The 14,614-nt window shown below is 47.6% G+C and overlaps 1 protein-coding gene across 5 annotated transcripts; it reads right to left on the bottom strand.

The window, feature by feature from the left end:
• Nucleotides 1-6,564: 6,564 nt before the first annotated feature.
• On the bottom strand, nt 6,565-14,614 carry ECSCR (endothelial cell surface expressed chemotaxis and apoptosis regulator). Of its 5 annotated transcripts, XM_006086514.3 has the most exons (8): nt 14,383-14,607; nt 11,100-11,144; nt 9,921-10,037; nt 8,724-8,837; nt 7,909-8,007; nt 7,652-7,688; nt 6,914-7,010; nt 6,570-6,733 (listed from the first exon to the last, which is right to left on the bottom strand). In XM_006086514.3, exons 1-8 carry the CDS (start codon nt 14,441-14,443, stop codon nt 6,725-6,727), a joined length of 579 nt encoding a protein of 192 aa, XP_006086576.1. In that variant the 5' UTR covers nt 14,444-14,607; the 3' UTR covers nt 6,570-6,724. The 5 variants fall into 5 exon arrangements, with proteins under 5 accessions (XP_023607855.1, XP_014309331.1, XP_014309329.1 ...); XM_023752087.1 differs by lacking the exon at nt 6,914-7,010 and having other exon boundaries at nt 6,565-6,733; nt 14,383-14,611; XM_014453845.2 differs by lacking the exon at nt 8,724-8,837 and having other exon boundaries at nt 6,567-6,733; nt 14,383-14,614.

Below are 14,614 nucleotides of genomic sequence, written 5' to 3'. Positions count from 1 at the left end.
TGTGGGGGTGGCTTGCTGCTAGTTGACTGCTGCCCGGCTAGTGGCTCACAGCAGGAAACCATGGCCCTGTGGGCCCAGCTTTTCCTCACCTTCGGAGTGGGGGTAGTGGCTTTGGCTCTGCCTAAAACTGGGGACATTCAAGGAGGCATGATGAGATCCTGCCTGGAAAAGGCTTTGCAAACTATGGGCTAGAGCGTGACAGTATGACTATTTTTCTCCTCAGGATGTCATTTTAAAATATACACTAATGCCCCCTGGTCGGATAGCTCAGTTGATTAGAGCATCGTCGGGATATGCCAAGGTTGCGGGTTCCATCCCAGGTCAGGGTGCATAAAAGAATCAAAACAATGGATGCATAAATGGGAATAGCTGGTTTCTCTCTTGCCCTCCCTCCCTCCCTTTCTCTCTCTTTGAGATCAATAAATAAAAATTTAAAGAAACAGCCCTAACCGGTTTGGCTCAGTGGATAGAGCAGCAGCCTGTGAACTCAAGGGTCCCAGGTTCAATTCCGGTCAAGGGCATGTACCTTGGTTGCGGGCACATCCCCAGTAGGGAGTGTGCAGGAGGCAGCTGATCGATGTTTCTCTCTCATCGATGTTTCTAACTAACTCTCTATCGCTTTTCCCTTTCTCTCTCTAAAAAAATCAATAAAAATAGATTTTTTTTAAAAAATTTAAAGAAACAAATATACACTAATGCCTGTTGGAGATTCAGAGACAGGTTTGGGGATTCTGAACTCAACCCTGGGAACTTAAGAGCCCACAAAAAGTAGAAGAGTGAGGTAGGTTTATATGGTTAGAGAGCAGTCTGGTATGCCCCTCCTCCCCCAGCTCTTCAGGCACAAGGTCATTAGAGGAACCACTAGAGGTCAGGAGTAGAGAAAGAAAGAAAAGAGCAGATATTTATTGGAGTCGGCCTTTGCTGTTCTTTATCCTTCATCCCCTTCTACTCCAAAACCCTTCTGAGGCTTTTCTTCTCTCCTTCACCCCAGTAGTTTCCTTGGCTCATTCCCTTTTATCTGAAAGACCAGGCTCTAGAAGATTAGCAAAAAGAAAAGAAAGAAATATTCCTGCTTTCCCTCACTCGGGTTTGCATGGAGTCTTTTAGCAAAGAATAAAACCAGTTCTTCATAGGTAGATGGTACAGTGTCCTTACTGACGTATGCCTGCAGGTGAGTTGGGATGGCCAGAGATCAGGTGTGTGAAAGTGAAAAATTATCATGGTCATCCCCAAACAAAAAATTACCTGGAATTCACTGAGATCTTATCCAGGAAGACCAAATCAGTTATGTCAATTATGGTGTCAGCCAGTATCTACTTAGACAGTTGGGGAGGTGACAGCCCTAGACACAAACTGAAAGGAACAAGCCTTCAATAGTATATAGTTCCATCCCTTCCCTCTAGCCATGCCCTGGGATACGTAAGCATCAGCACACTCACAGGAGGCTGGGTTCTGAAGAAGCCACCTGTGCTCTGTAGACGAGGGACCTGATCAGGGACATCCATTATGTAGTTTGGGGAGACTAGACAGATTTCTCAACCTTCTGGCCCTTTAAATACAGTTCCTCATGTTGTGACCCAACCATAAAATTATTTTCGTTGCTACTTCATAACTGTAATGTGGCTACTGTTATAAATCGTAATGTAAATATCTGATATGCAGGATGGTCTTAGGCGACCCCTGTGAAAGGGTCGTTCGACCGCCAAAGGGGTCGCCACCCACAGGTTGAGAACCGCTGCAGAAGATGGACAGAGAAAGATGGGGCGTGCCTTGGAGTCCAGGGGCACAGGGCTAAGATCTAGAGGTACTCAGAGATGTCATAGTAGCATGAAGTTAGAGATATCTGGTTGAGAGTGGGAGTGCTAGAGCACTGTAGGGGGTGATTGGATTGAAAAGCCATGCTATGAATTATGGGGCTACTTAGGAGTAGAGTCCAGGTTCAAGAACGTTGGACAAGCCTTGGCTGGTGTTCTCAGTGGTTAGAGCATCTGCCTGCACACTGAAGGGTCTTGGGTTTGATTCCCAGTCAAGGGTATGTACCTGGGTTGCAGGTTAGATCCCTGGCCCTAATCAGAGCGTGTGGGGGAAGTAACCAATTGATGTGTCTTTCTCACATTGATGTTTCTCTCTCTCTCTCTCTCTCTCTCTCTCTCTCTCTCTCTCCCTCTCCCTCTCTTTCTTCCTCCTTCCCCCCTCCCTCCCTTCCATTTCTCTCTAAAAATCAATGGGGAAAAATATCATCTGGTGAGAATTAAGAAACAAAAACAAAATGCTGGGCAAGATTTGGGAAACTGGAGCCTCTTGGAAATGGTTGGTATCTCTACAGCCTTTCCCATCATTCTCTGAAACCTCAGTTCCCCCTTCCTTTCTAGATGACTCATTTACTCTAGATCCGTTTTTTTTTAAAGAAAGAAAAGAAAAAAGGTTCAGTCTTGCAACCTTCTCAGATATTGCCATGCAAATGTACCCTTCAGCTCATTTACACCTCAGCTAACACTTCTGGATGGATTTTTCTGACTCTATCACCAAGACTAACTTAGAACTCCAAACCCCAACATTTAGAACACTTCTGTGCCAGGTTTTGTTTAAGCACACCAACCACTCAACAAAATAATTCCCACTGTCAAATTCAATCTCTGTGTTTGGTAAGAGGAAGCTGTGGGGTTCAAAGGGTTCAGGATGGTGTTGTCAGGAGAGAGTAACAGCAGGAAGAGTGAGAGAGCAACTGGGAAGGATATAAGGGAAGGGAAATTGGGGTCTCTAAGGCAGTTCACAAAGATAAGAAGGTAGGTATAGAAAGAAGTTCAAAGGGGTGAGAAAGGACATCCACAAATCCAGCGGGATACTGCTGAGCAGAGCCACACAATGTTTTCCAGCAGATTCAAGTAGAATTAAGTAGTACTAGCTTGGCTTTGGAAAATGGTGCACAGGAACTAGGCCAAGGGGGGTGGGGTGGGGGTGGAGTCTGCTGTGATTTTTTTGTACACTAAGTTATTTTACCCAGAGCCAGCCTCAGATTTCTATCTGTTTTCTCTACTTACTTTTAGAAATGCTTGTTGAACTGTAGTGAATTTTTGCGGGCGATGGTGAGGTTTGCCGTGTGCCCTATATGATTGAGATGCTGCCCCATCTAGGCCTGGAGGAAAGATCCTGAGTAAATGATCCCTCTGTCTGCCTGGGTCTGCGCATCTGAGCTAGTTTGCTGGTTGCCCTCCCAGAGGATGTGGGGAGAAGGGAAAGAAAGACACTTTACAGCAACCACCCTCCCCCCATCACCTGTTCCTGCTTTGGGACCATGTCGTCCTGTGTTAGAATAGGGAGGAAGCGGTCTTATAAATGGCTGCCATCCTGTTGTCTAGACGTTAAGGAAGAGATACAGTCTCAGGGAAGCTTCAGGAGCTGCAGAAGGCTGCACATGGATTTCCTGTCAGAGGTGGGGTCTTGTTTTTGCATAAATAGTAGGATCCTCCAGCAGAAACCCCTCTCATATAGTTTGCTAGCAAGCAGAATTCAGCATTAAGTGAATTCATCCTCAACCCCTTCCAAAAGGATACAGTAGTTATTGAGCAATGGGAATATCAGCATGATTAATGGTACTATAGTGTCAGTTTCCAGGTAAAAGCCTTTCAATCTCATTAATACCAGTTCACCCTTTATCCCCGACATATAAATAGCTTATGACTAACAGCTCGTATTTGCAGGACATTGTCCAGAGTTAGGGGGACATTGTGATCTTATAATGGAGACATCAACTGAGTGAAGCCCATGTCCTTGACATAATCGCTCTAGTACGATAAGCAGCCCATGACAGTCAGAATAACAACTGAAACAGAATCCAGTACTCGTAGACATTGTTATGTCACCTGGAGAGTTCTATCCCAATGATGGATTTTTGTACTGGAACTGGCTAAGAAGTCATGTGCTTTTAGCAGTGTGGCTCAAATAAAATATATCTGAATTATTTTTTATTTTTTAAAATATATTTTTATTGCTTTCAGAGAGAGGAAAGGAGAGGGAGAGAGAGAGAGAAACATCAATGATGAGAAAGAATCATTGATTGGCTGCCTCCACACTCCACACTGGGGATCAAGCCTGCAACCAAGGCATGTGCTCTGACCTTGAATTGAACCGTGACCTCCTGGTTCATAGGTTGATATTCAACCACTAAACCGCACTGGCCAGGCTGAATTATTTTTTAGAAATGCTGTAGTAATGCTGTCGTAGATTGGGTACTCCAGGAAATAGACTGAGACACTGAGATTTGCATACTGACGGCCTATTGGTGAGTGCTTCTGGGAACATCTATGAGGTGTAAGGGAGGCAGGGTTGGGGCAGAGGGAGAAATGGAGGCAAGAAATGGAGGCAAGAGGTCCAGGTCTTCATCCCCACACCCACTCCCATCAACCAGTCATCAACCAGCTAGGAGCCCTTCAATAGTCGGGGAACAAGTGCCGTGATCCTGAAGTGTGGGATCTCAGCAGTGGTACTCCACCTTTTCTGCTACAATTGTCAACTAGTACTTTTACTTCCATTTACCATTCCATTTTTACCTACTAAGTAGCCCATGAGGTAGACAGGTCCAGATAGGGGTCATTCTTCCCTTTATACACATGAATACACAGGGAAATCTAAGCACAGAGAATGTAAAAGACTTGTCCAGAGTCACCTAAGACTTGTCTCTGGCTCCCACCCGGAGCAATATCCACTCAAAAGATTAATTTTTTCCTACATTGAGAGTGTATAGGACGTTAGAATATAAGAACCAGAAAAGTCAGGAAAGGCAAGTAGTCCAGCCACCTCACTTGAAAAGAAAATAGGCTCAGAAATGGGGGGTGATTTCGTCAAAGTCAAGCTGTGAGTCTGTGGCCTTGTGATTAAATTTCCTGCACTCAAGAGCCAGTGCACAATGTACCACATAAGAGCTACAGACATGAGCAGGCTACAGGCCCTGCCCGAGAGGATTTTAGAATCTACTAAGTTTCTTTAGTCCACTTGAATTGTTTCAATGAGACAGAGAAAGTAACACTTGTTGTTCTAGGCTTTCTCTCTCATATCACCTTTCAGAGTCTAAATCCAGCAGAAAATAGTGTATCATGGCTTCAGCATGGGTAATCTGTGTTCTCCCTGTGTTCTAAGCTGCCAACTAGCAGATGCTTATAAAGTTAAACACTGCGTGTAAACATACACAGATGGCTCTTCCATTGACTCTCCCCAAGATTTATTTTCAAACACAGATTACCAAGAAAACAGATAACTGCCTTCTTTTCCTCCTTCTCTTTAAATGACTTTACCTTATTTATGATCTTTTATTTTTAGGACACAAAGATAAAGCTGTATGGGGAAAAGTGGGTGGGTATTTGCTTTTTGCTTTATAAAGTCATAGACCTGGCCTCGCCGCTCAGTTGATTGAGCATCGTTCCATGCACCGAAAGGTCATTGGTTCAATTCCTGGTCAGGGCACATGCCCAGGTTGCAGGTTCGATTCCCAGGTGGGGTGTGTACAGGAGGCAATCGATCGCCGTCTCTCTCTCTCTCTCTCTCTCTCTCTCTCTCTCTCATCAATGTTTCTCTCTCTCTCAAATCAATAAAAACATATTTAAAGTCATGATCCTGAAGTGTGGGATCTCAGCAGTGGTACTCCCCCTTTTCTGCTACCTGTCTTTGCTTCACACCTTCCCAGTGTTATTCCCACAGCTAGAACCACAGTGAGGCATGTCTACCCTGGGGCATGCAGAGGACATTTGCCCTTATAGTATTTAGCTCTCACCACTGGAGTTTCCTAGTTAGAATGCATTGTGCCTCCCATGTTCTCACCTCTAGATTTAGTATTTCTTACTGGTGACAACTGGCCACTGTTTATAGCTCCTTTTCTCTCCCTCTTTTAGAGCAGTTAGAATAGTCGGTCACTTCATCCTACTTAATAAACTAAATGGCCTGAGGCTGACCTGACAAAAGTTCTCTCCCTCCCGAATCTCTCAGAGAACTCCCCACAGGGGCAGGAACTGGCATACACGCCTTACCTAGAAAAGGAGACCCCAGAGCTGCTAGAATGTTCTGTTACGAATGTGCATGGGGGCATAGACCTTAAAAGAAATGAGACTGCAGGCCAGAAAATAATTTTAATGCCAAGTAGAAAGGACCGATCCACTTTGTCATTTTTCTTGCTTTTGCTCTGCACACTTCTCCTTCCTAGGACTTTGAGAAGGTGGATTAGTCAGTCACTTTTTAGTTCTCACCACTGGAGTTTCCTAGTTAGTCAGTCCGTGTTTCTGGAGTGGCGGTCCACCTGGGGAAGTGTCTCTCATATTGGTAGCTTGCTCCCAGAAATGGAGGAATGTTAGTATCCTTTAGAGCTGCGAGTAGATGTGAAACAATAAAATAATTTATATGTGGCTTATTGCCTCTACTGATAATATCACCTTCCTTCATTTTTTTCTTTTTTAAAATATATTTTATTGACTTTTTACAGAGAGGAAGGGTGAGGGGTAGAGAGTTAGAAACATCAATGAGAGAGAAACATCAATCAGCTGCCTCCTGCACACCCCCTACTGGGGATGTGCCCGCAACCAAGGTACATGCCCTTGACCGGAATCAAACTTGGGACCTTTCAGTCCGCAGGCTGACGCTCTATCCACTGAGCCAAACCGGTTAGGGCATCACCTTCCTTCTTACAGGCACAGGGCAGCTTCATCATCCTCGTACTCATAAGGACCCATGGTTGCTTTTAAAGAACCTGCAAAATAAATACTTAATGAAGGAAGGGTGAACTTCTTGGGAGCAGTAATATAATAGGCAAGAGAAGAGAAGAGCCTGGATCTTTGAAAGTATCTCCTTTCTGGTTAAAGTACAAGAGCCTTCAGGAAGGAGGAGGAGGGAGGAGGAAGGAGGGAGGAGGGAACCGGGAAAAATGTACCTTCTCTGCTGAGCGGCATCCTTTGCTGTTATTCATGTTTATATTCTTCATGGAGATGAGGGTGATGCTGTCTTTCTCTCCATTGGCTGCGGAGCAGCTAGGAGTAGGAGGACATGGGTTATGGATAGGAGTGGGAGGGCAATGTGGGGGGTTAAGAAACTGTACAGGGGCTGTTACAACTTAGACCTTTGTTTTGGGGGTGGATCATAATGAAATGTGAGTGTGTTTTGAAGCCCAAGAGACTTGTATTTAAATCTTTGTTTTACTACCTACTGCTTGTGTGATCTTGACCAAGTTACGACCTCTCTTAAGTCTCAATTTTTAAATGTATTAGCCTTGAAGAATTGCTCTAAGAATTTGAGATAATATTAACAAATATCTACCAAAGGGCTTGGCACACACAAGGTATTCAATAAACAGTTCCTTAAATAAGTATCTCCTTATTTAAGGGGTATATTAGAATCTGAATTCCTACACTTTTCATGAAGGGGTAAAAGGTGCGTAGCCCTGGGCTGAAGGGTTCCAGTCCATCTCCTGTCACCTGATTGCTTCCTTTCAAGTCTGCTCTTGTCCTGCCTGCCCCTCGTCTGGTCTCAGTGGAGGCTGTCAGGAGTGTGTGTGTGTGTGTGTGTGTGTGTGTGTGTGTGTGTGTAGAAAGCAGGAAGCTTTGGTTCCCTCTTGGAGGGAAGACTGAGAGGTCAGGTAGATAATTCCTACTTACACCTCTGACAGTCTTACCTTTCAGATAGCCCTGAACTCCCAGGTTTCTGGGGATCTGTAAAAATCCAAAGGCACAGATTGAGGGTCACATGTTATTACTCAGAAGCCCAACCTGCCCCTCAAAGTTCACCCAAGTGGACCCTCCCATTTCATCTAATGGTGCTGATGTTCCCATTCCTTCCCTCAACTGTAGGCTGGGTGTCAGTCCCAGAATCTAGCTCTGGGTCCCTCAGCAAAGAGGGGCAATGGAGGGCCCCCAAGGTTCAGGCATGTACCTTCAGATTCCTTGTTCTTCTGACACTTAAACCTTAGACTGACCACACTGACCAGGATGATCACCACAACCACCAGGATGACAATGAAGCTGATAACACCTGGACAGGGAAAGGATGGGGTGAAGAGGAGGGAGAGGAGGGGACAACATGAGTTCAAATTCTCTTCCTAGCTAAGTGCTCTGTAGACAGGGTCCCGAGCAAAGTGAATTTTGAATTCCTCTTCTCTGCGAATGAATGAACTCTCAGCTTGCGGCCCTGGCCAGAGTGGGTTCCACAGCCCCTCCTTCCCCCATCTTCCCATAAGAATATGAAACCCAGCAGAACCCAGAAGAGCTGATTAGAGTCAGTGGAGGCTCTTTCCCACCAAAGACTTCTTTGTCAGCCAAACCCTCTAGCACAGCGGTTCTCAACCTGTGGGTCCGACCCCTTTGGGGGGTCAAACGACCCTTTCACAAGGGTCACCTAAGACCATCGGAAAACACATATATAATTACATATTGTTTTTGTGATTAATCACTATGCTTTAATTATGTTCAATTTGTAACAATGAAAATATATATCCTGCATATCAGATATTTACATTATGATTCATAACAGTAGCAAAATTACAGTTATGAAGTAGCAACAAAAATAATTTTATGGTTGGGGGTCACCACAACATGAGGAACTGTATTAAAGGGTCGCGGCATTAGGAAGGTTGAGAACCACCGCTCTAGCACAAAATGGTGAGATTTGAACTTGTGTTTCCTGACCAGAGTCCAAGTCAGTTCAAAGGTGGGGTCCCCTGCCACATCCCACCTTCTCCTTCCTCTCACCAAATGCAGCCACAGTGAGCACTTGCTCTGACATAGGGCTGGGCAGAATGGTGGGGTCTTCTCTTGTCCTCGGGCTCGTGGTGGCCAATTTGGAAGTAACATTTTGAGAGGTGTCTAAAATGGAATGGTGATGGGCGCTTCAGTGAAAGGACTTACTCAGCCTACCAGAGAGAGCTAGCTCCCCCCTACCCCCCGTCCACTTTCTCCAGGTAGAGGACTGCAGAGAGAGCTCAAGCCCTACAGAAAAGACGTCCTCTCTGCCCCTCTGATCAGGTCCCATGAGGATGGAGGTCAGAAGTGGGTGCTGTTGGATCACATGACTAGATTGCTGGTTGTTTGTGTTACTATTTCCAAAGGACTCCAGAAAGTTCAGGATGCTTCCCTCATTATGCTCTTCCCACCATCCCCTTGGAGCCCAGAGGAAAGGGATGTACGCTGCAGACATAGGGAGACAGACTAGGCAAGGTTGAGCCATCTGTGTTTTGCCAAGAGTTGAAGAGGGAGGAAAGAAGGGCACCGGATGTTTGTCTCCAGGCACTGATCTAACAAGCCAGCCTGCCAGTTAAAGGGCATGTGTTTCTGGCCCTCTTAAAAAGTGGTATGGCCATCCACCTCATCCCCTCTGAAGCTCATTGTACTACAGGCCTGATTGCTGTTCCATTTCCTTGTCCTCACCCCCCTCCTAAAAATGACTGGGAGTATAAAAACATCCCAGAGCCACGGGGTAGGATGAGAGAAAGGGTCAGGGTGTTCTTTGTTGTGAGCACAGACAGGACATACCTCTGCTTCTGCTGCCACCGCTGCTACTGCTGCTGCTTGGGACCCTTGTGCCTGTGCCATGAACAGCAGGCCAAGGTGGAGGGTAACCACCCCGCCCAGCTCTTCTCCCCTGCTGCTGGGTGGAGACCAACCTGCCTTGAGAAGCATGTAACTCTTTCCCAACCTTTTCTGCCTTCCTTTCCATTATCTTGGGTTCTCCTAACCCTTCCTTTCCTTCTCTATGCCTTTATCAATCCTGAGTCGACTCTTTCTACCTTCATTGTGACCAGGTCCAAGCCCTTGTCTCTTCTCCCCACCAAACCTCTCTCGTTCTCTCCAGACCAGGGTGCCACTGATGTGGATCCTGAGACCCGCTTACTGTGGGGCAGGACCTGGGCCCCCTCAAGAGGAGAAGAAGGAACCCAACTTGATACTTACCAAATCCTGATGGGTGCTCCTGTGGCTGGGTTGGGGAGTGACCATCCATGGTGCTTGACCTTGGCATCACAGGTTTACTGGGCGCTGTGGGGACCCGTGAGGCTTTCTCTGAAGCAGCTGTGGATTAGGAAGCATTTGTGGGCCTTTATGGCTTCCACCAGCATGTATACAGGGAAGGCTCTTTAGTCCAAAATTGTTATTTTCATTACTGCTTTCACTTCCAGAAGGAGCCATCCTCCTTTTCACCTCTGGGTCTTCACCTGTACAGTTTCCTCTGCCTGGAATACACCCTACCCTCCTTCACCCCACAGTCTTCATTTGGTCAACGCCTTCTCTGGCCTTAGCTTTAGAAGCACTCTGGGATGTCTTCCCTGGCCCCCACGTCGGAAGTGGCTGACATTTATCTGGATTCCAATAGCACCTTCATCTTATGCCCATCACAATCCTTCTATCCTGTCTGTAATTGTCAATGTAAGATCTTGTTTACTTGTCTGTTTCTCCACTGTATTCTCCTTTAGAGCCGAAACTGTGTCTGCTTCCTCATTGGGCCCTCCCTTGATGGAATTTGTAGTCTCAGTGGCAGAGTACCTGGGGTACTGGTACTGGACAGAGGGCTTGGGCTGTTGGGCTCTGAGGAAGGGCTGTCCCCAGCAAGGACTGAGGCATATGGGGAGTTGAAGGTGGGGCAGGTTTGATGACAACCACTTCTAACCCATATGAGAACTCTTGGGCTGCAAGCAAGTCTGAAGGGATGGGCAAGGGGCTGGGCAGGGGCCAGGGATCGGCCCCTCAGCAACCACACTCACTGACCTGTGTTGGGAGAAGTTGGCTGTATAGTCAGACTTAGACTGACGGCTCCTGAAACAGATCATCTGAGGCTGAGGGTCTATTGCCTCTTATTGCTCTGACTCCCTCTCTTCTTCCCTATAGCTGGTGTTTTCTAGTCTTTCTTCTTACCCCATCCCTCACCTGCAACCATTTATCTCTCTTTTTCAAAACAGGTTAGACTGGGCCAAGCTGAAAAAAGTCCCTAGATGAGCTCAGCTTTGGATGTCCTGAGAGCTCTGGCCCCACCCCTAATCACCTACGATCTGTGTAAAACAGTGCCTAGGGCTCTCCCCAGCCTTACTAACCTCTCAGACCTAATTGCTAGAGGAGTCCCTGTGTGTTTGCTCTTACCCTGAAGGCTAGAGGGCTGCATTGTCGTGGGCTGGGAGTTGTGGCCTGCAAGAGAAAGCAAAAAGCATAGACTAGCTTTGTGAGTCTCCCACCCAGCACAGAGCCCCCCGAAAAACCAAGGCCTTTTGGCTTTCAAGCCTCCCATGCTGACAGAGGACTAAAGGATGTGGCTCCAGCTTACTGCGGGGCTGGCTTCCTCTGAGATCATGACTGAATAGCACCATCACCACCACCTCATGATTCAGTGTCCCAGAGTCCTTTCCTGTCTCTTCAATCCCACATGGGTTTTATAGCAGCCTGATACAACGTCAGGGGAAGGTTATTTTAAAATAGTGATATGTCCAAGGACAGCGGGCCGGACACCTGCCAAGTCTAGACAAAGACTCCAGGTCTCCAGACTAATGCTGACATCACACTACCACTGTGCCATCCATTCTACCCTGCAAATAGTGTCATACTAGTCCTGCCCAAGGGAAGGGGATGGAAAGATGTGATGAGTAAGATGGAGTAGGGGTTGGGGTTGGTATCTGGGCTGTCTCTGTGCCCTCCTCCAGCCAGAGGTAGGGGCCTACACAGGAGGCAGGGAAGCTCTAGAATGAGTGGTCAACTTAACTCTCACAGGTAGAGGCTTCTCAATAATGGTTGTTGTTGTCCAAACCCAGGGAGGAGGTTACTAGGATGCCCCAGTAAGAAGCTCTCTCTAGATTGTTTTGTAAGTACATGTGTATGCCTGTCAACCTCTATGCAGGTGTGTGTGTGCGTATGCGTGTGTGTGTGTGTGTGTGTGTGCATGCGCCCATATATGTGTCCCCTGTGTCTGTGGGACCTCAAAGGTCAGGTTGTGTTTGCTCATTTTCCACAATGAAATCATTCTTGAAACCTGTGAACAATGTGAAAGGAAAACGTGGGGAAGTGGAGCCGCCCAGCTGGGTTCCCGTTCCTCCACTCAGGCTGGGACTGCAGCTGCTGGCCTGGCCCTCTGCTCCCTCAGCCCCCATAATCAGGGAAGTACCAAGCTGGGGCCTGGGTGAACAGAAGCAGCTGAGGGCCAGGGGCCCGCCCAGCCAGTGGCAGCCTGTTGGTCTGTTTGTTTTCCTTGGCCACTGCCTTCCTCCATGGGGCTATCACTTGGATAGTGTGGAATTAATTGTTTCCAAGCCCACCCTCTCCCAAACCCTAGGCCGTGCCGAGGCTGTTTTTCCAGGTCACCATCTCTGACACTTCATCCCCTCATTGGGTGGGGGGATCAAGAGAGGAGTTAAAACTTGTAGGTGCCCCAGGCTAGAGAGGACTTTTCCCAGCTGGGGAGTGACCCTTTTAATCCAAGGCATGTTCTGCAAACACCCATCAGAAGGTACCTTAGCTGTCCTTGCTGAAGGGGTATCTAAGGTCCCGTCTAAGCTCTATATGGTTATAACTGGTTTTTAGTGGGAGGGCACAGTGCCTGCCTTCCCACATTTATCTAAAGACAAAACTAGTGTCTTGGAATGAGTTCCAAAGTCACAAGCTCCAATTCTCAGTAGCCTGCTCTTTGTCACCTGCCCCCTCCCCCTACTGGAACTTTTTGTCACCAGGAGATTCCTCTGTGAGTAGAGGAGGGATTAAGGGAGCATCTGTTTTTATGGGTCAGGGTGCCTCTGACCACTGGACACGCAGACAACCAAAGGCCACTGGCCACTGGGATTTCTTATTTTCCGGTTTCCCTTCCCTAATTGCTACCTGACTTTCTCTCCTCCCGCTCCACCCCCTCCACCCCCACCATCCTGTTTTTCTCAGCAGCATACCTTAGTTGAAATCATAGATTTTGGAGTTTGACAGGCTTGAGTCTAAGTCCTGACTCTGTCACTTACTGGCCTGGGCTTTAGTTTTCTCTTCGTTAAATTGCAAGTGATTTTCGTACTTCACAAGTGGTTTGAGGATAAGAAAATGCATATAAAGTACTTAACATAGTGCCCGCCAGACAGAGAGTCCATGCTCAATAAATGCTGGACGTTTTTAATTTTGCCCCATTCTCTCAAATCCTCCAAGTCTCAAGTCTGCCCTGCCCTGATTTGTGTATCCACAGTCAAGTCCCTTTGTGGGCCTGCATATCCCCAAAAGGATTCCTCAGCCCACCAAAGTGAAGGAGACAGTAAGTGCTCTGAGATACTAGATAAGAGGTTGGGAAACTCAAGCAGTGAGCATGGCTTATGTAGAGTTTACACAGGGCATTCCTAGCTCTGGCGCTTGTCCAGGACAGGGCAATGGGTAGGGAAGCTGAGAGAAGCCTAGGCCTATGAAAATGCCACCCTATGAGTCGCACCTTTTAATCTTCTCTGCCGTTTCTGCAGTTTGGACAACAGCCTCGTCCCCCAGATCAAATGCGTGACTCTATCCTCTGGGAAGGAGGGTGCGGGTGGAGTAATCAGAGTTTTACTTCCAACCCATGGACTTGTAAAGAAATGCCTGATCTCTCCACGAGGCAGTCTCCTGGCACTCAGGCCTTCCACCCACCACCAAGAAAGCCATCCTCCCTCTCCCATCCAAGCACTCTTGCGTGCCCAGGTTCATGAATCTTCCACAGAGGACTCATGGACGTGAGGTGGGGGTGGGGAAGGAATGACCGAGGGGAAGTTGCTGCCCTGTGAGTCAGAATCTCCTGGATTTCTCATGGTTCCCAGCAACTGCTCCCTAATTAGGGGACCCCTTATGAGCTGTTTCCCCACTCATCAGCTGGCAGAGCCCCGTCTAAGAGGAGTTTTCAAGTTTTCTCCTCTGAAGACCATCTCATCTAGACCCCTGGCTGAGGGTGTTGAGTACATCCTCTTTGGCACACAGTTCGTTGTATCTAACTTGAATCCCTCGTGCTGTGTGTGAGCTTAGAGTCAGTATTTGGAATTCCCAGGTTGTTGCTCCCCATATGGAAGAAAAAAAATCACGGTAAAGCCCAAGGTGCAGACAGCTTTGTGCTAGAACATCCCAGAAGGAGCTTTCAGACCTCAATCTTACACCAAGACAGCCAGGCACATCCCACATTTAAGGAGGCCAGCCTTTATGGGAGCCCCGGTTCACCCTGGAAATTTTCCCACAAAAAGGTTTAACCATGTGCCATTTTACCCTCGCCTGGTAATGACTCCCTCCCAATCCAACTGATCTCTTTCATAAAAGGCTCTGGAATTTCCCCTGGGCACAGCCCTGGATGGAGAGCTGCGTATGTGGTGTGTGTCCTGAAGGAGGGAGGGGCTGCGCCCAGGACTGCCAGCCCCTGGAGTGGAATGCTGACAGAGTGGCAAGTGCCTCTTACCTCGGAGTAGGAGGAAGCTCAGGATCACCCAGCACAGCTGTGTTGCTCCAGCAGTCCCCATGTCAGCTGGGTCTGTGGTGGGCAGGCAGCGGCTCCGTGGAGGCTCTGTCCATAGTGGAGAAGAGAGAGGGAGTGCTGGGAGGGGGAGGGGCTGGGGGCTGGCTCTCCAGGAGCTTCCTGTCAAAGAATAGAAGGAAACAGATTGGGACTAACTCCAGGGCCCTGCTCTGCC

Source organism: Myotis lucifugus, unplaced genomic scaffold (assembly GCF_000147115.1).
Source record: "Myotis lucifugus unplaced genomic scaffold, Myoluc2.0 scaffold_28, whole genome shotgun sequence".
NCBI classification, from domain to species: Eukaryota; Metazoa; Chordata; class Mammalia; order Chiroptera; family Vespertilionidae; genus Myotis; species Myotis lucifugus.
The sequence above is the reverse complement of the archived record's forward strand: the minus strand, read 5'-3'. Positions and strand labels throughout refer to the sequence as shown.